Source organism: Bacidia gigantensis (genome assembly GCF_019456465.1).
Source record: "Bacidia gigantensis strain McMullin 20006 chromosome Unknown contig_244, whole genome shotgun sequence".
In the NCBI taxonomy this organism is placed as follows: domain Eukaryota; kingdom Fungi; phylum Ascomycota; class Lecanoromycetes; order Lecanorales; family Ramalinaceae; genus Bacidia; species Bacidia gigantensis.
In genome coordinates this window covers 116216-135007 of record NW_025408600.1, presented here as the reverse complement: position 1 = coordinate 135007, position 18792 = coordinate 116216, and the positions used below count along the sequence as shown (strand labels likewise).

Below are 18792 nucleotides of genomic sequence, written 5' to 3'. Positions count from 1 at the left end.
TTCGGACCTCGCACAACATTCCCTGAATCGATGCCCATGGACCGATTTCCGCAAGAGCTGTTGAAGATAATAGTGGATCATGTAGATTGCTTTGATGATCACGAGGGCAGGCAGGCGCTCAAAAGCCTTCGTCTCGTTTCGTCAACCTTCAGCAATCTAGCAGCTGTTCCTCTGTTCCGTACGGTACCACTTTGGATCGGCCTGCAAAGCCTCACAAACCTGTCGAATATTGCAGAGCACCCGTCTTTGTAAGTCTTTTTGTCCGTGCTCATTTTACTTGGCTGCACACTGATTGCCTGAATGGTGCAGATCCAAGTACGTAACAAAAATCATATTTTCCCCACTTCAAATAAGGACCTACGACAACGAGACGAAGCGCTCTGCGGAGATTCTTGATCGGTTCGAAGTGTCTTCGAATTCGGCAAATGAAATTATCTTGAGCAATTTGAAATATACACAAGCATATGGCAACTACAGACGGATGCAAATCGCTCTTGCAACGCATAATCAGGACAAGAAGATTGTAGTTAGAGCATTCCGGCTTCTCTCCAATCTCACTCGGCTAGAAGTAGATTCGTCTCGGACTCGAATTGGTGCTGCAGAATTACGGAGCGCTTTTGGAGTCATGGACGGATCAGAACTCACGATGCGGGGCGAGTACACAATAGATGTGCTTCTCCGAGCCCTAAAAGATTCAGGAATCAAGCTTAGCGCTCTCGTGATTAGACACTCTGAAACGTTTGTGAATCGTAAATCACCACGCGCGTTCGGACGTCCACCACCACTTCTACTAAAAAGCGATCTTGACTATGATCGTATTTCACTTGCTCTGCCTGAACCTCAACGCTTTACGTCAGCGGTCGATAACCTGGAAATTCGTGGTTTGGCTTCGATGTTGGAGCCGGAAGAAGAACATCTGAAAGCTGTTGTCATCCGTCGGCTTATCGAACTTGGTCGTACGCTCAAGAAACTTGACATTGGAGAGCTTGGTGATTTTGGCCTAAGCAATATGTGCCCCTTGCGGGAAATCTTCAGATTCATAACCTTCAGGCATCTGGAAAGCCTTAGCCTTAGCTGGTTCAATTGCCAAGAACAAGAAATTGTAGAATTGCTATCGCATATTACCAAAAGCATCGTCCAGGTCGATCTGGCACTGGTGAAAATTGAGGGCCAGGGTTGGTCTAGCGTGCTGACTTCGTTGCGGCAAAGATCCTTCAAGTCATTGACTTCTTTTGTTCTCACGTTTTGTCATGACGAGGAAGAATTCTTACATGTGGAGCGGTACATAAAAAAACAGACCAAGACAAACCCGCTTGAGCAATTTGAATCGTGATGTCCGCTTACCAACCAAACAGCGGAGGATCCCCATTGCGCGAGAGGAACATCGCTCATGGTGAGAGGAGACCCGTGCGGAGCTTTCGCTGGATCTCAAGACTGAAATTTGTTTACGACTCCAGCAGAAGTACAGGGTCTGGCCTTCGCTAGGTTAAGCAGCCTCCAATGTTGTAGAGGCAACTTGTCTGGTAGGACAAACCTGCTTTTGAAATTGTGGACGATCGTTGTTCTACTCAGAAGGCGATGAATGACTTAATTTGCATTTTGGGGTGAGGGATGGCTCTTGTTGGCCTACATTTATATGGGTGTGCCTTCGACGGCTTGATAATAGACTGTTGGTGTCACAGTCTATATGACACCTGCTGTGATAGTGGCAAACTTGATACTCCACCATAGACACTCAACAATGAGTGTAATCATGAATACCTATATAAAGGGCTCATATAAATGGCTTTTTCCTTGTAAATTGCAGACACCACCCATTGGTTGATTGAGATTGGCACCCCTAATATATCCCGTTTCTGGAACGGTCAACACTTGACAAACTGTTGTCATTTCCGCTTTCTTTGAGGTATTCTGACGTTTGTCTTTCACTCAATCTGTTGGCACTCAACCACGCCCTCTTGCGCAATGGACAGACTTGCAGCTGAACTGCTGCAAATGGTTGTCTCCTTTGTCGACAGCAAAGATTGTGCAGCTTGTAGGGCCGATCTGAAGAACCTCCGGTTGACATCTAAAGTGTTTGCAAACATTGCTGCTGCGCCTTTATTTCGATTTCTGCCTCTGTGGATCAGTCTGCAGAGCCTTGAAAATTTGTCGAATGTGGCAAATCACCCAGTAATGTATGCGAGTTCCAGAGCCTCTGTCGTATAAGGGGATTGCTGATGACCCCTTAACCTAGATCCAAACTAGTTGAATACATTGTCTTCTCCACAATGCAGGTCAAGAGCCATTTTGATGTGGTTAGTCGTCAAGAGATTGTAGGACAGGGTATGGAGTGGGAGAAAGATTGCCTAGATGACCTGGAACTGAGCCGAATGAAACATCTAGCAGCCTACCATTATTACACCAATGCACAAGACTTGATGCAACGCAATCACGCGGTCGAAAAAATCATGACACGAGCGTTTAGGCGCTTGCAAGGCGTCAGGAGCATTACAATAACCCGAGCTAATGGTTACATTGGAGCAAAGGAAATTTTCCGGAGTTTCAAGTATCTGGATGGTCAGGTACTATCTATGGGGGCGGAGCATCCTCCAGTGGCTTTCCTGTACGCCGTCTCCAGGGCAGAGATGAATCTTGAAGCAATAAATTTAGGTTCCTTCTCAAGCAATGATGAGACAAACCCAGCAGCCAATGATCCTCAGCTGAACAAACGCAAGGGGGCTTTTCCGTTGAATGAGATTTATAAAACAAGGTCCATGCCCATTGAACGCGCCCTTGACAGGTCGAGTCTTCCCACGGCTTTCTTCAGTAAGGCACTACGACAGCTTACTATCATGGATCCCTTCGTCGACCATGATGGATCGCCAAACGTTAAACAATTGACAGTGACTCGCGAACTGCTTAATAATTCGTTGGAGCTCAATGAAGTCTGTCTCGCAAATGTCGCATACGCCTCAGACTGGGACAGAGCCGATGGTCGAGTCCTGGCTCCACTTTTCAGTCCTGACTGGACCTGCAGGACTTTGACCGTATTGGCCCTTGTTCGCTTCGAATGCAGCTTGACCCAGATCACAGGTCTTCTAAACAACAATGCCCAGACAATCGAATATTTGGAATTTCACAATCTGAAAATCACTGGCAATGAAGATTGGTCCATGGCTCTCACCTCGTTCAGAGATCTTCCCTTCAACAAGCTGAAAAGCCTTGAACTTCGCAGGCATCAGAAACGTAAGCAATCAGAGAGGCTGATAAGTTACGTTCGCCGAAATGGAGATGCGCATCCTCTTGAGACACCCACCTCTCAGGTGTCCCATTTGGTGAAATACGTCAAAGCCACATGAAGAAATTTAAGAGAGCATCTGATAGTACGCGGCACAGGGAGAGGAGTTCGAAAACGGTGGCAGAATTGTAGATTGCTATCGCAAGACCCTGCAGTGGCTTTTCATGAAGATTATGAGGATAGATCTAAAGATTATGGGAAGATTTATTCAATCAAATGCGATGAATAAGCCATTGATTGCGTAAATGTACGACTGACCAGCAGGATATTGACCATACATGATTTTTAGGCCGTTAAAACGTCATCATCTTTTGTTATTTCTGAGGGCAAGAAATCTATTGACTTACCTCACGCTATTCAGATGGCCATCAGTCTACCGTCTGATTACATCTTCTCGGATCATCATCCTTTAAAATGCCCGTTTTCGTTAGTATGCGAGTTGACCGTGTTGGATTGTTCGTCATTTAAATATCCTGGACTTTCTCCCAACGCATCCATTTCATCGTTTTCAGACCACCAATCGGGCGTGTCATACTCAGAACCGTTGGGGCTTTCACCATAAGACAACCACTCTAAAGGATCTTGCTCTGGGTCTGGCTCTGAAGAGTAAGTCGAATCTTCCACCTCGTCATCGATCTCAATATCGTTTGCGTCAAAAGGAGACACGTCTGTTTCAGCTTTCAAGAACGGTGCAACATCCACGTCGGTTTGTAGATGTGAAATGTCACAAAACAACAATCTGAACAGCTTTAAATTGCTAGAGACAGGGCCCAGCTTTTTTCGATAGAGGCTTCTCCACCTATGAAGAAAGGACGGCCAGTCATTAGGCTCAGTTATTCGTACGCAGTCAAGTGTTATTCGACGAAGTGTAAGTGAGTGGTAAGACAAAAACGTGCATAGGCTGTCTTCCGAGAGCGTCATGGATGATAGATGCAAGCGCTCCAAATTTTGTAGCTCGATACCCTCCAATAGTCCGGAAATCCCATTGACGGTATCAATACTGATTTGGTTTTTGCTGAGGATTGTCAGACTTGTAAGTTTAGGCGCTCTTCTGATGAACGATTGAACCGCCTTGCCAAATTTCTCAATGATAATACCTCGCGTGGAAATCTTGCTGCTTTTATGATACTGCATTTCCAAGCTTCGAAGATGTGACCAATCTAATTCGGCCAATTCAATGGCAATGTTCATGGAATCTGTTTCCGCTCCAGATTTCACTAGATGCCGAGTAGGATCATGGGAATAGTCTCGTTCGTCTTCGCTGAAGCGTAATGACTGAATTGGCTGAGGGAGAGCTCTCAACACGGGAATGAAGACATCGATGGCGGCTAAACAGTCCCAATGATACTCTTCGTGTGTGAAGGTAGGGTATGCTGCACGAAGCTCGGCTGCCCCGATCTTGTGGCTGAATACAATAAAATCGATGGCTTTCAGATTCGACAAACGGTACAAAGCAGTACAGAGTAGTTGAATGGCGTCGCTATTGTTCAATAAGCCCTCTTGGCATCGCATGTACTCCTCGGTGATGATTCGATGACGCTCAGCGTCAATAAAGCCTTCAATAGCTTCTGCGGGAGGATTGAAATCCCAGATGACCTGCTCAGAAGGGGATAACCAGCTCATAGGACTCGTGACCTGAAGAGGCGAGAAGCGGATCTCCTCGACAAACTGACAGCTTCTTGGATGTCAGCACTGCTACAGCAGCATTCACAAAGCACGAACATTTCTGGATGTTTCGAGAGATCGTCCAGATTCTTCAAGCTCTTTGCGCTTATCCATACGGGGATTGTTGAGAATAAATGAGGAGCAACGGCGGACGCAATTCTCTTACATAGGAAGCGCAGGCTGCTAAGACCGACTTTGTGCTCTTGATGGTCTAAAGGTGTGAGGTACTGGAAGATGGCGTCCAGGAGTTCCAGCGGAAGGCGATCCATTGCGATGAAGGTTCTCGCGCGTGAAGATTGGCAGAAGATCAAAAAAGCCTTTGACATCGGAGGCAGCCGTATGTTATATATCTTCGAGCTAGATTAGCTAGGCTGTTTCAAAACACGATAGTGATCAACACCCAACTTCACACCTCACTTCTTACTGCGTTTGCCTGCAACAGATCTACAACATTCGCCTACTCTCCTTTCCAATTGACAATGAGCTCTTTGAATAGATGTATTTCTTAATCGTGGGAGGCTGAATAATTTCTTCATCTACGTCAGTCACAAGTACTTACTACATTGCTAAACTGATTGAGTGTCGACTTGAGAGTTTTAATCTATCGCGTGACAGATCATGAATCACGGCTGCCTTAGGTGCACTGAATCTTTTATGGCCTCGAGAAATTCAAGCGGATTCGAGAGACTGCCTTTGGAGATTCTCACGATGATTGTTGATACCATCGTGTATTCAATCGACTCAGACATAACTTTTGAGCAAGATAAAAGATCGCTGGATGGTATGTTGAAGAGCTTGAGGCTCGTCAATAAAGCACTAGCAGCTCTCGCGACTCCCCTACTATTCGAAGAAGTGCCTCTTTGGCTAGGCCTTGAAAGCCTACAGAACCTCACTGACATAGCGAACAGTACATCATTGTAAGCCATACATCGATATCTTACACTATACCAATGAACTAATTCTGCAATCGAGAAGTCCATCAGTAAAGTATATCGGCTTCTCACCCCTCAGAATTTGTCCTGCCGATGATGGCGTAGCTTTCTCAAAAGAGATTGAACGCGACATGGAAGAGCGATGCACAACTCTGAGCTCGTATAATCTCAAATCTGCTCAGTATACGGCGGGCTATAAGGCAATTCTTGATCGTCAACAATATCTTAAAGAGGATCAAAGGGAGCTAAAGATCCTGATTCGAGCCATGCGAGCCTTGCGCAACCTACAAAGCGTTAGTATATACACTGACTCTTGTGGCATCGGGTCAAAAGAGGCTGCTCGCGCCATAGGATCCCTCTATCAAAAAAGGCTATGCGTGAACGATCGGGAACCAGTCGCAATCTTAATCGAAGCGCTCCAAAAGTCGGGCGTAAAACTTCGCGAAATTTGGTTAGGCAGAGAAGCCAGCCTTGCTGGATGGGATAGCGTACAAGAAAAAGAAGCGAACCCGTTTTTGACTGAATCGCTCTCAGCCATCTTTTCTACCCTGAACTCGGGTCCTGGTCGTGAGGTTCTCAAATCCGTGAAGAAGATTCATATCCAATGTGTCTATAGCTTTCTTGATCTCGATGCAGGGAATCAAGACAGCGTGGCCACTCGCTGCGAGCAATCATTGTCTCATCTCTTAGACGCAGTACCCCATCTTGAAGAAATAGATCTATATGGAGATGTCATGGATGCTGGGCAGCATTCCGGCACAAGGATTGACAGGGTATTACCCTCCTTCTTTTTAAATCACGAGGCATTATGGTACGTCAGGCTACACTGCATGGACGCGAGGAAGCAGGACATTCTCGCACTATTGACTAATTGTCGCAAAACTCTGGGTAATATATATTTCGAATCTGTATACTTGGAAGACATGGGCCAGTGGGAAGGAACATTAGACGAAGCACGAAACCTCGCATTCCTCCGACTGCAATATGTGGAGCTTCTCGATTGCCTTGAGCAGAAGGAAGATATTCTTGCCCATGGATTCATCTTGAAACACTCTGATATCAACCCTGTGAAAGCCTACATGGACCAACATGCGCATCAATTCACAACCTGACACCTGTCTCCTCATTGATCCCATCAGAATGTTGGAGCCTACCTACATCTCAATAACACACACTGATACATAGCACCACAACGCCAAAGATTTCACATGTTCTAAGATTCAATTGTCTTTTTACATGACACAGCTCGCCACTCGCACCTGACGCTTGAAAATCATCATAGACAAGCTGTTTGCACAATAACCATAGCCATTCAAGCGGTTTGAGTTTATCCAGGTCTCGGATCAAGCTAGCTATATCATTTACATCAGCTTCACGGAAGGGATTCTGCAATACACAGTACACAGATAGCTAGGATGACACCATGATCATCATATAGCTCAGAGCAATCAAACTTCCTCATTACTTCATACTGATTCAAAAGCTTAAGCGTGGAATATCATGATAGTACATTTTACAATGCGCTCCATCTGTTTTTTGCGCCAGATATCCAAGATTGACCCATCTGCAAGTCTGGGTCGTGTCTGGTGTTGCAAGGATTGAAAAGGATATCTTAGAGAGAGTGTTGTAATGAGATTGATTACAGAACCGCTTCACTTGGGAGTCTACCCTGCGCATGCGTCTTTCCCTGGACTTGATCGTCACATGGCTTTTGTCAAGCTATATCCCCGTCAACAGATGTTAAGACCGCCGCCAGAACACCTTTCTGCCATTTGCTCGCATCAAGAGTGTCATGTGTATTATTCCTCTACGTGAATGACACTCTGAATACGGTCTAGCGTTGATGATTGGCTGGAATAAGCAAAGTGGGTTTGCCACCGCCAACACATCACCTCTCAGCATTTACTTCTCCCTCTCGTGAAAATTTGCTTCCTTCCTCAACGACGATCCCTCGATATGACGGAATCTCGCTGATTGATGTCGTGCTGCTCACTTCAACTATTTCACCCTTAGAACAAATCAGCAGGTTTTCCATTCCGCACCACGTCTCTCCGTTCTTTGATACCAAATCAATTTTACAAGCTTGACTCATGTGATGACAGAGTCTGGATAAGGTCTTCACCGAGCAATGGATAAGATTCCCAACGAAGTCCTGGAGCAGATCATTGATGATCTCGCACCATTCGAGGACCCCGGTACTCTTACTGATCTGAAGGCGGTCCGACTAGCTAACAAACGCCTTTGCCACACGGCAACACCGCACCTCTTCAGAGCCGTGCCGTTATGGATGAGTATAAGGAATATAACGAAACTAAAGCAGATCTCGGAACATCCGCAAATGTATTTGTCCCTTTCTTTATTGGTTGACATCGCTGACGAGACTTGCTAGCCGACATTTTGTAAAAGAAATTAGATTCTCACCGATAAGTTTTGGATCAGCTGAAAAAGGATATGGGTATCGCCACACGATTGAATATGACCTCAAGCTGTATCAATCACCAGTACTCAAGCAGTATTCATCAAAAGCAGTCCTCGACTTGACAATGCAGACGCACCTATCGGGCTACAATAGTTACGTACAAGATACCACTTTCCTGAAGAATGAAAGCATAGGATTGCGAATCCTCACTGAAGCGCTTGCCGCCTTATCTGGCTTGGATGAGATACATATTGATATATTCAATGACATTATTGGTGCAAAGGAGCTTCACGAAAGACTTGGATTTCTCAATGGCCACGAATTAATATGGGACGGACTTCACAGCACTTATATGTTGATCGAAGCGTTGGCTGGTGCTTGCAAATCACCTAGTGTCGTCAAGATTATTGTGCGAGATCGACAGAGGATATCCGAACAACCCTCTTTGCACGATATCTCAAAACGTCTCCCCGTAGTAGGGGTGGTGTGGGACGTCATACCCCAGAATGCTTTAGTTGATGCAATTATCAAGACCGGGGCGGATGTCTCATTGCTTTTTAAAAACGTAAAAGCTTTTGATGGCTTTCTTCTTCTGGGAGGATCCCAAAGCATTGCTGATCAAAACGCCTACGCAGATTGTTTGAAGGATGTTCTTGATCACGCTCCTCGCATTGAAGAGCTTCGCTTAAACATCAGAAGCAATGTTAGGACCGCATATCCGGACGACTTCGCACGAACTTGGGGCTACGTGCCCTACACATGCTTTTTCCCCAAATTGCGCAAGCTGGAGATATGTTCTTTTCAAGCGACAGTGGTTGAAGTGACATCTTTCTTCAAGTCTCATGCGACGACTTTGGAAAATGTTCTCATATTCAACGAGATCTGGCGTTACCCAAGAGACTGGCATAGTGTTGTAGCTGATTTGAGAAAGTATGACTTCAAGCGCTTGATTAGCTTCATCATTGGAGACCCCGAACGACGAGACCCTTACCCGTTTAAATCTACCAACGTTACAAGCTACGTCAAGGGACTTACCGAAGACGATGGCCTTGATCTGAGCTAGAATCTTTGAATCAATTTCGTGGTAAGATCAATTTGATCCCCTTTACCTTTTCCTCGCTGACTCTGACTATACTCTTAGGTACAGTAATGTTCCAATATTTTCACTCGGCTCAAGCAGCATTACGAAATAGGTTCACTTCACAACACCAATGGAATGTCTGCGAGATGATTGCGCTGAATAGCCTGAGTGCTACGCATGCACCAAATTTCTGATGGCATGGAGCACATGGAGGGTAATCTTATGACCACACGAGTCTGAAAGTACTCTAGACTCCAGTCCTTGTCGTATCTCTTACAGCCTATTTAGACTCGGGAACATCGGTGGCGCAATGCATAACTAAACAGAACTATGCACAAGGGCCTAGAGTATGATATTTCCATCCTCATGCCCTAGAAGTCAGGCTACATATTCCCGAAAGCTTCGGGTTGGATTATGTAACCCTTGTATTGTGACATGAGCTTCAGCTCTGAAGTCCAATATCATATTTGCGATTGCCTGTTTCGATGAAATCACGCGCATGCGTCAACCTTCGTTGCACTTTTTGTGCACATTGAGCGTTGATGGAGCAACCGCCGCTTTGCGAACAAAACATCAGAATTTTCTGCTATGTAGTCGAATCTACACTCTGGCTACGTTGACATCGCCACATAGCTTAAGCAGTGTATTTAGATTGTGTCTGCGCATGACATTCGAACTTATGCTTGATGAATTAATACTTTGCATTTCATCTATGTTTATGACGGGGCCCCATTCGTCCAAGCGCTGCTGGGTTGCTACATAAGCTAAGTAGGTTGCCTTTATAAACAATACGCACGTACAGCTGCTTCTCTGGCTATTATCTCTATAGTCCCCGCCGCAAGACCCTCAGACATCTTTCATCGCTGTTCGTGTAGCCGAAGGCTTCTTTGAGCAAGTTGGGTCTGACCGTATCAAGTGATAGGACCTAGCGCAAGATCATGGACAGGATCCCCGTCGAAATCCTGGGCAAGGTCGCCTGCGAGGTGTCTCTAAATCATGACTATGATGCATCGCCAATAGCAGATCTCAAAGCCCTGAGACTGACTGACCGACGATTCTCCGAGATAGCTAGGCCATATCTTTTCGAAAAAGCTGCCCTCTGGATAAGTCTTGGGGCAACTAAGCTCGAGATAAGCACTTTGCTTCTTTCGCACGCGAAGACCTTGGAAATAGTTCAATTCATTGGGACTCTCTCTGCAGCGGAGGTACCATTTTGGCCTCTAGTCCTTGCCGGAATGAGACTAGGGGACTTCAAGCGTTTGCGCCATTTCACGATAGCAGGTTTTTATATCTTGGGATACACACTGCAAATGGAAGCAGTAAATCAATATATCGACGTTGATGTGGCACCTTATATTAAGGGACTCGTCGAAGTCAGTGGGTTTGAGTGGATTCACCAAGAACTCGATCCTGCTCCAAGAGAGTGACTTCAATCAATTAAACTGCCTCAGACCTTCCTGAGCTGCAGTAACCATTTCTACATCAGTGTCAGCCTACAGCCTGTTACCTATCGGTGGAAGCCTTCTCACAAGGGTTCTTTCGTGCAAAGTAGCACTAGCGTACCTCATGTCAGAATTTGCACCAATCATTCACCTTTGATTACGCGTGGCTTTGGGATGGAGTGATTCCCCTTCTCTGTGTGTTTATGAGATTTCATCGATGGAAGCGAGTTATACAAAGAAAAATGGTGTGGCTGATGTGTACCTATGACACGCCCAATTAGGTATAGTGCGACTAAAGTGATGCTCAGAGAATAACCACCCTGATTACGTCATACTCGTGTTTTCACTTGTCCATCCTTCTTTCCCAGCGACCACCTTCTGCCTTCACATCCCCCTAGATATCACTAACATCGGTCTTCCTTAAATCCTTGCATCCACATTGTAGCTCTACTGATTATTTCTGGCATCTCCACCAATGTGGAATTGAGGCCATTACCAACCTGTTCTCACCGAGGACTTATAGCGCAATGCATCGTCTTGCTAACGAGATCTTGACCTTGATTGTCGACTATTTGCCTACAGCTGATGACTATGGGTTAAGAAGGGATCTGAAAGCTCTCAGATTATCTCATAGGAATTTCTCAGGCGTGGTAACGCCGCGTCTGTTCTACGTTGTTGCACTATGGATAGGTCTCAAGAGCGTAATGAATCTTCAACAGATCGCTGAGCATCCCCAAATGTACTTATCTCACCTTTATCCATCGATCAAAAGATCAAACACATGACTTACATCGATTGCAGTCGTCATTTAGTAAAGACAATCGTCTTTTCGCCTATCGGTCTAACAATTTCGCGGTCGAAGTACCAACGTGTCCACCAAGCTCGGTCTTACCTTACGGAACAAAATCTATCTCAAACGACCCTGAATCTGAAGCTCTATATTCATTCGACGGCATATGAGACATTATCTCATGATCAGTATTTCCTACAAGAGAATGAAATACTCTCGCAAGCTTTTGCTAGCCTAACCAATCTAGAGACCATTGAAATTGATATTAAGAATGAATTCATCGGGGCTGGGGAGCTTTATACCAGATTTGGCTTCCTTCATGGTAGGGAGATATCAGCAGACGGAGAAGTCAGCTTTCCTATTTTCATAAATGCGTTAGCGAAGGCGTCGAAGCGACCTAAGGTCTTCAAGTTCACTGGCCAGGAATCCCCTCTTCCTTCACTTTCCAACAAGAACATTCCAGACAACCAGATCGCACACGCTTGCCGTGAGAGGCTGTATGTTCGTGGAATGAATGCAAAACTATCAATAGGAGCACTTTGTGAGGCTTTCAAGTACGGTCTCAACGACGTCATGCCGCTATTCACAAGCCTCGAGAAGTTTGACACAGGGGATCTGAATCTAGAGCTCGTAAGCGAGGACGACGTCGAAGATCTTGCATACTGCATCAGAAGAATACTTGGAGCAGCTCCAGATATCCATGAGCTTTATCTCATGATAAAGGACGTTGCCTCGTATGGATTCACTGAGTGGACGGACTACGTTCCGTCCAACAAATCTTTCCACAACTTGCGCGCTTTTGAACTCCACCCTTACAAGGTGATCACCAATGGGTGTAAAGACTTAACATCCTTTCTCTCTCGTCACAAGAACACTCTAGAAAAAGTTCAGATCAATTACGGATGTCTAGAGGAGACCGAGAATTGGCCTTATGCCTTAGTCAAGCTAAGACAGGATGGGTTCGATCGCCTGTCCAGCTTCATCATTGCAGACGTCGAGCAAGAGAATGACTCTGGGAAAGTCAGGAATGTCGATGTCACAGGATATATCAACAGGCTGACTGATGACCATGGTTTATAACTTTGGCTGCTGGTAGACTTTCGTGTTTATCTAGTCGACTGTGTTGCTTCATCGGCTGCAGACATTCAATTCGACCTGCAGCACGGCAAGATCTGTCCGATTACATAGTACTCTTTTATGCATGAATTTTAAAGGATCCAGCGAAGTCTCGCCAGCGACTGGACTAGGAAGACGTCAAAAACGATCATACTCGGATAGCCGGATAGCAAAATATGGAATCAGATCGACATTTTTTCAGAGATGATACTCCAGTGATCATGGCATATTCAGTTGCAGCTCTGGGTCGTCCTAGCTACCACCATCCTCACCAAAGATCTCTCGAACTCGAACTAACGATACAGCCCTAATCGGAGAATCAATCCATCTTTCTGTTTCTCCCTTCCAATACGCTCAAAAACGTGACTCACAGCTCGCTACCATCAGATCAATACCATTTGCGCCAACTTCCTATCTATCACGCAATAATTGGCATCATCTTCAACTCACAACGTCCCATCTCCTCCTCCTCCTCCTCCTCCTCCTCCTCCTTATCAAGTCCTGATCTCCACCCCACGACTTCATGGACAAAATACTCGGACACGCCCTTGCTTCACCCATCACACGCTCTCGATTCACTGAAGCTTCCGTAACACTTCAGTATCGCGAATCCGTCTTACAAGCTACCGCGAATTTGGTACCCCACACATTCTGAGAAACATACAAAGTCTCCCTGTTGCGCTTGCCTGAAAGCTTCGTTGCCTTCCTTGCCACTGCCCAACAATACATCATAGTTTACCACACTAGTCATTTCACAAGACGATCCATGTCGCAACTCAATAACATTTACCGGAGAAAGACCTTGTGTATGTGGTCACCCTGGTTACTACTGGATACTGACACCGACCTCCATCCCTCCCTGTGCACGGAACATCTGATGCTCGCTTACCTCTTGATCCCCTTTCTTTAAGCTCCATGTACTGTATCACCACTCCACTCACCCTCACCTCTACCACCTTCTCGTCCCACCCCCCAACTCAGCTTCCACCCCATATTCGCCATCGTACATACCATACACTCACAGCACCCCCCGCCTGCCCCCCACCCCTTTACCAACTAAGTCAAGAAATCTTGTCCGCATACAGCGCGCAGGTATTACATACCTCTGCCAAATCTCAACTATTATCTACAGAGCTTACACTCACAACTCATGACTCGTCACGAGTACCTATGCAACGACAGCCGAGGCAATTGCAATAGAAGTTGGATTTCGCCGTCACCTGACGCGAGCGGGAGTGGGAATGGATCAGAGTTGTGAGCGTGACATGTTGTCTGACCTGACTAGGGTGGGGCAGGGGTTGGTTATGGCGGCTGTCTGCCTCACGTAGACGCTCTTTCGGGTGGAGGATATTGTTACGTCAAGGGGGAGGGGGCTGTGCGTAGTGGGGTGGGTTTGGGATGGAGGGGAAGGGGAGGATGCATGAGAATGTAATTGGGGGAGAGGGGGAAGGGGATAAAGCTTTACGTACCTGCTGTTGATATTTCCTGCGATTCTGGACTGGATGGGAGGTGTATTGGGGATGTTTGGAAGGTGAGTGTGGGTATTTGCCGGGGTGAGAGATGGGGTGGGGAGATGTGATTGATATCGGATCCAGATGGGGAAGCATGGGAGGTCATGAAGAGCCTGCGATTTTAATTGGGTTTGGAGGTTGGGAGATATATGTGATGGGAGCTAAGACTTGAGGAGGGGAGTTGGATATCACGTGAGTGAGATAGACATGCAGGTCTATATTGCGATATCCCAAGATTTTCAAGATAGAGTTGTCAAGTTTTTGGATCATGAGGATGTCGCCCTGCAGGCATTGAAAGTGGAACGAGTATGTGGTAGAGACTCGAGGGTATTGTACTAATATATTAGTTTTTGGGTTTTGGTTACGTACAGTTAGTATGAAATATGAAAAGCGTTGTTCCTGCAGACGAATTTTTACACGCGAGTATGGGCATGATTGAGGTTAGCCGGTGTCATTTGAGTCTCGTTCAACGTTACTTGTTTGGGTCATTTTCATTGGAGATCTGGCTGATTATTGATATGCTAGGTAGCCGTGCGTCGTACCTCATCAGAAGTTCATCATTCCGTATTGACCGTGTCGATAGGCCGTACCAGCCCGATGCCAAGTAATGGATTCGGGCATCTAGATCTCTTTTTTTTGTCTGTCGAGTCTAAAATGTTGTGTTGGAGGCTAGACCTTGTAAAACCATAAGGGTAACGGTGGCTTTCTGTCCGTCTCCGAACGCAAGAAAGGTGCTAGGTCGGCGTCGGGATCACCAGGAGAGGATTCCAGGAAAAATCCCTTCAACGCCGTCCAGTCATATTCTTGCCTCATGTTGTCATATACACGTTCCTTGTGTTCACTGTGATCATGTAGACTTATATAGTAAAGGTCGACATACATTATGTGCTTAGAACGACGTCCAAAAAAAGTCGTCATCTCAGCTATATCTCTGAAAGACATCAGACCCAATTTTAGCGAGCGGATTCCAAGTAAAGAATCCGACGAGATGTAATCAGTCACAATATCAATTGATGAGTCTCCTTTCGTCGTTCCTGACAGAGAGAACATTTCAAGATTGACGAGTGCTTCAAAAAGTGTTTTGAGGCTTCGTTGCACGGTGACTTCGTGCTGAGGGTTGGGTCTGGGCCATTGTCCATGAGAGCGGTATGGTACATGTACCTCAAGATATGTAAGGGCTGACCAAGCTCGCAAGGCAGGCATGCTTCGCTCAAGTGTTTTAGCCAACATTTGAAATGAAGGCATAGCGGAATTATCAAAGTTGAGATAGTGGCGCCGAGGGCATGTCATCTTCCTATTCCACTGGACAATATCCTGCGCTCCCAGAAGTAGGGCTGTGAGCTGTGTTCGTATCTCATCAAGAGCTTCTAAAGCGATGATGAGTGACCTCGGGCTGTCGAAAGTAAATACAGCAGTACTGGGATGATGAAAGGCTGAATGAAGTTCTTTTGCCCCAATCCAAGAACTCGGACCGAAGGCTTGAAATACTCGTAGATTATGAAGCCTCCTAAAGGCGTGTGATAGGATGGTTTTTGCCTGATTGGCGCGATACAAGCTACTTTGCTCCACTGCATACTTAAAACTCGTGCTCAAATCTTTCGCGTATCTGGAATTGGTGGGATCGGATGAAGGTACGCGCGCTTCATGCTTTTCCTTAATGATTGATCGCTCTTCTTCGTATTGAAATGTGGAGAATTGAATCGTATGTACGTAATTTGAGCTTGAAGCCTTCAGTTTAGGACCTTGTCGAGGTCTCGGCGTACTTACAATGCAGCATGTTGTGAAATGGCTGTCAAATTCTGTAGACTCTTCGATCCGATCCAAAGTGGGATAGTCGCGAACATTGCGGGCGAGGCTGCGTCTGACCAGGCCTTGTTGACCAAGCGAAGGTCGCCTAGATTATACTGGGATGTGAACTTATCATCGTTCTTGCTTGATGTCGGGACGTGCTCCGCGATGGCAAGCAGGACTTCTGGAGGCAACGACTCCATTGTGAGATGAGCAACTAGAATCCCGAACAATTAGAGCTTATTGTTGAGTGAGCACTAATAGAGAGAGATGAAAGATAGGATGATATGGGGCTCATGTGTTAGATACAGTGTGGTAGGAAGCTATCTAAGAACACAGTGTGGGAGCAGTGCCAGATGCCAAGGTTCATAGGGCTACTCTAATCCCAATCGATCTCGTTGAAGCCCTCGCACTAGACCCATAAGAAACTAACCCCCAAATCCGCCTCACCGCCAGAGATGGGAGGAAGCGAAGGCGAGAATAGCTAGAACTGGATCGCGAGAAGTGAATTGTGGCGATGAATTTTGATTTCGATGTCAGCAAGGCTATTCTTTCTCCTGGAACAGCGCTGTGAGCGTAAAGTAGAACACCGGGTTGCGAAGTGAGGTTCTTTGTGGACCCTACCAATTTATGCCTCGAGTTTTTCGTCAGAATAAGAGAGCGTATGATCCTGAAACCATCCCGAATCTCATACCACATGCAAATACCATTTTGCCTGTTGTTCTGTGCGTAAAATGGAGTCATGTAGCAGTAAATGCTCGGTTTGATCTGCGTGGGGTTATGAATACTGCTTGAAACTTTACGCAACTTCAATCCGTATGGTTTGGAGTAATAGGTAAGCGTCTGCGCTTGAGTCTGGACTTGAATCTTGTCGGACCAATCCGGAGTGATCAAGGCCTCCCAGTCCAACGCTCCGTTAGATCAGTTTCCGTGCGAGGGTCATGCGCATTCTCATGTTGTATAAGTCCGTCACCCTAAAGGCGTTTGATATAAGGGTGATGTTGCTTTTTCGCCTGGTTCGCACCGTAAGAAAGGCGCAATGTCGACTCTTGAACCTTTATGAGTCCAGATGATGAGAAATTCTTTCAGGGCCTTCCAGACGACGCGTTCCATGCGTTCAAGGAAGTCACTTATTGGAACGATGCGTTGCTCATTGATGCAAACGGAGACCAGACTGACGTCTCTCAATTGCTGGTAGCGGAATTTGAAGAAGTCCACCATCTCGTCGACGTTATCGAATTCCATAGTTTCTAGTCTCAAGCTAAGAAGCTTCGGCATTAAAGTTGACGAGATATATGCAGTCACGCTGTCAGGGCCGACATCGTCATCCTGGCAAGACTCATTGCAGGACAGGTCGAGCTTCTGAAGATTGACGAGTCCTTCGAGCAGAATTCTTACGTGGTGTCGCATCTTTACATAGCTCGTAGTATCCCACTCGTCCTCTTCTACTTGCTGTAATCCTGGTAGGAATAGTTCGAGATGTTTGAGGGATGACCAGTTTCGCAATGAAGGCATAGTGCGCTCAAGTGTTCCCGCGAGCACGGATGCGTAAGGTGCCCCCCACGGACGCACCAGAAGAAAATGGCTTTGCGGGCATGTTGATATCTGGTCGCCTCCATGGTTTACGACATCAGTCTCTCTCACTTGTAAGCTCGTGAGTTTTCGCCCGGATTCATCAAGCGCTTTCAGGGCCACAATCAAAGGCTTCTCATCATTGAACGTGATGTCGGCTGTATGGAATTCCGAGAAAGCTTGATTCACCTCTTTAGCTCCAATCCAAGGGCTCTGCAGGACAATCGAGAATACTCGTAGGCTATCAAATTGCTCCAAGGCCTTCGTCAAAGCAGACTTCGCGAACTCTCCCGTGTGTAGAGCAGCTTGTTCTGCAGCATACTTAAGGTTTGTACTACAAGCCTGCAGATCTTTGAATAGGTAGTCGTTTGAATATGAATACGTGAAGAGATTTTCAGTGGAGCCTAAGTGTTCGGATGGTGTCCCTGTAAATTGTAACGTGGAGAATTGAATGGTGTGGACGTATTTTGAGCTGCGGAAGATTAGCAAGGATCTATGAACAGGCTTCGCGCTTACAGCAAAGGATGTTTGGAAATAGCTATTAACTTCTGAACACTCTTTAGTCCGATCCAAAGTGGTATCGTTGAGAACAACAGAGGCGATGTTGCGTCTGCGAATCTTTTATTGACCAAACGGACGTGTCCTAGATCGTACTGAGGCTTAAAGCGGTCGTCGTGATTTGTTCCTGGTATAGAGACTTCCTTGATGATCATTTGGAGAATCTCCAAAGGGACCTTCATCATTTCGATTGCGTTGGGTTCTGGAGAAAGATATTCATCAGTCCTTTGTCGGAGGATGTGGCCTCTTAAGTAGAGGTCTCATCATGTGGCAGGGAGTGTGTTGTCAAGAGAAATTTGACACTTAATCCAATTCGACACTAAGCCCAAAGTGTCACCATGTGTGGCATACTAAATTCAGCCAATGGGCCGAGAGCCACTGATTGAGGGGTAGAATTCCTGAAGTAGAGAATATAATACCAACGTAACGAATTGGAGGGGGGATCTGGTCAGTCCGGTAGGTGTCATGCGTGTTCTCAGGAATAGTCTCAATTGATGGAGAGGACTGAGAGACTCGAGGCAAGTGGTGAAGCGTCGGGAGGTGATGCAAAGGACTGTGCGTAATCTGATATCCGAGAATTCTGATTGGTCTACGTCAGTGCTGATGCCTGTTTCTCAGAACACAGGGTAGGTACAAGT

The 18792-nt window shown here is 46.1% G+C and overlaps 9 protein-coding genes across 9 annotated transcripts; 6 read left to right on the top strand and 3 right to left on the bottom strand.

Moving 5' to 3' along the window:
* Window positions 1-30: 30 nt before the first annotated feature.
* KY384_004731 (uncharacterized protein) lies at window positions 31-1333 on the top strand (the record flags this gene model as incomplete). Its single annotated transcript, XM_044813236.1, has 2 exons — window positions 31-248; window positions 310-1333. The coding sequence occupies 2 exons, from the start codon at window positions 31-33 to the stop codon at window positions 1331-1333; spliced, it is 1242 nt and encodes a 413-aa protein (XP_044669514.1).
* Window positions 1334-2270: 937 nt separating this feature from the next.
* Window positions 2271-3341, top strand: KY384_004730 (uncharacterized protein; the record flags this gene model as incomplete). Its single annotated transcript, XM_044813235.1, has 1 exon — window positions 2271-3341. One exon carries the CDS (start codon window positions 2271-2273, stop codon window positions 3339-3341), a length of 1071 nt encoding a protein of 356 aa, XP_044669513.1.
* A 341-nt stretch (window positions 3342-3682) lies between these two features.
* KY384_004729 (uncharacterized protein) lies at window positions 3683-5214 on the bottom strand (the record flags this gene model as incomplete). Its single annotated transcript, XM_044813234.1, has 2 exons — window positions 3683-4955; window positions 5003-5214. The coding sequence occupies 2 exons, from the start codon at window positions 5212-5214 to the stop codon at window positions 3683-3685; spliced, it is 1485 nt and encodes a 494-aa protein (XP_044669512.1).
* A 794-nt stretch (window positions 5215-6008) lies between these two features.
* KY384_004728 (uncharacterized protein) lies at window positions 6009-6989 on the top strand (the record flags this gene model as incomplete). Its single annotated transcript, XM_044813233.1, has 1 exon — window positions 6009-6989. The coding sequence occupies one exon, from the start codon at window positions 6009-6011 to the stop codon at window positions 6987-6989; it is 981 nt and encodes a 326-aa protein (XP_044669511.1).
* A 1016-nt stretch (window positions 6990-8005) lies between these two features.
* KY384_004727 (uncharacterized protein) lies at window positions 8006-9359 on the top strand (the record flags this gene model as incomplete). The annotated part of the gene is made up of 2 exons (XM_044813232.1): window positions 8006-8217; window positions 8267-9359. The coding sequence occupies 2 exons, from the start codon at window positions 8006-8008 to the stop codon at window positions 9357-9359; spliced, it is 1305 nt and encodes a 434-aa protein (XP_044669510.1).
* A 956-nt stretch (window positions 9360-10315) lies between these two features.
* Window positions 10316-10804, top strand: KY384_004726 (uncharacterized protein; the record flags this gene model as incomplete). Its single annotated transcript, XM_044813231.1, has 1 exon — window positions 10316-10804. The coding sequence occupies one exon, from the start codon at window positions 10316-10318 to the stop codon at window positions 10802-10804; it is 489 nt and encodes a 162-aa protein (XP_044669509.1).
* Window positions 10805-11346: 542 nt separating this feature from the next.
* KY384_004725 (uncharacterized protein) lies at window positions 11347-12689 on the top strand (the record flags this gene model as incomplete). Its single annotated transcript, XM_044813230.1, has 2 exons — window positions 11347-11558; window positions 11621-12689. The coding sequence occupies 2 exons, from the start codon at window positions 11347-11349 to the stop codon at window positions 12687-12689; spliced, it is 1281 nt and encodes a 426-aa protein (XP_044669508.1).
* Window positions 12690-14905: 2216 nt separating this feature from the next.
* On the bottom strand, window positions 14906-16227 carry KY384_004724 (uncharacterized protein; the record flags this gene model as incomplete). The annotated part of the gene is made up of 2 exons (XM_044813229.1): window positions 14906-15629; window positions 16004-16227. 2 exons carry the CDS (start codon window positions 16225-16227, stop codon window positions 14906-14908), a joined length of 948 nt encoding a protein of 315 aa, XP_044669507.1.
* A 766-nt stretch (window positions 16228-16993) lies between these two features.
* KY384_004723 (uncharacterized protein) lies at window positions 16994-18309 on the bottom strand (the record flags this gene model as incomplete). The annotated part of the gene is made up of 2 exons (XM_044813228.1): window positions 16994-18068; window positions 18113-18309. 2 exons carry the CDS (start codon window positions 18307-18309, stop codon window positions 16994-16996), a joined length of 1272 nt encoding a protein of 423 aa, XP_044669506.1.
* Between the last annotated feature and the right edge of the window lie 483 nt (window positions 18310-18792).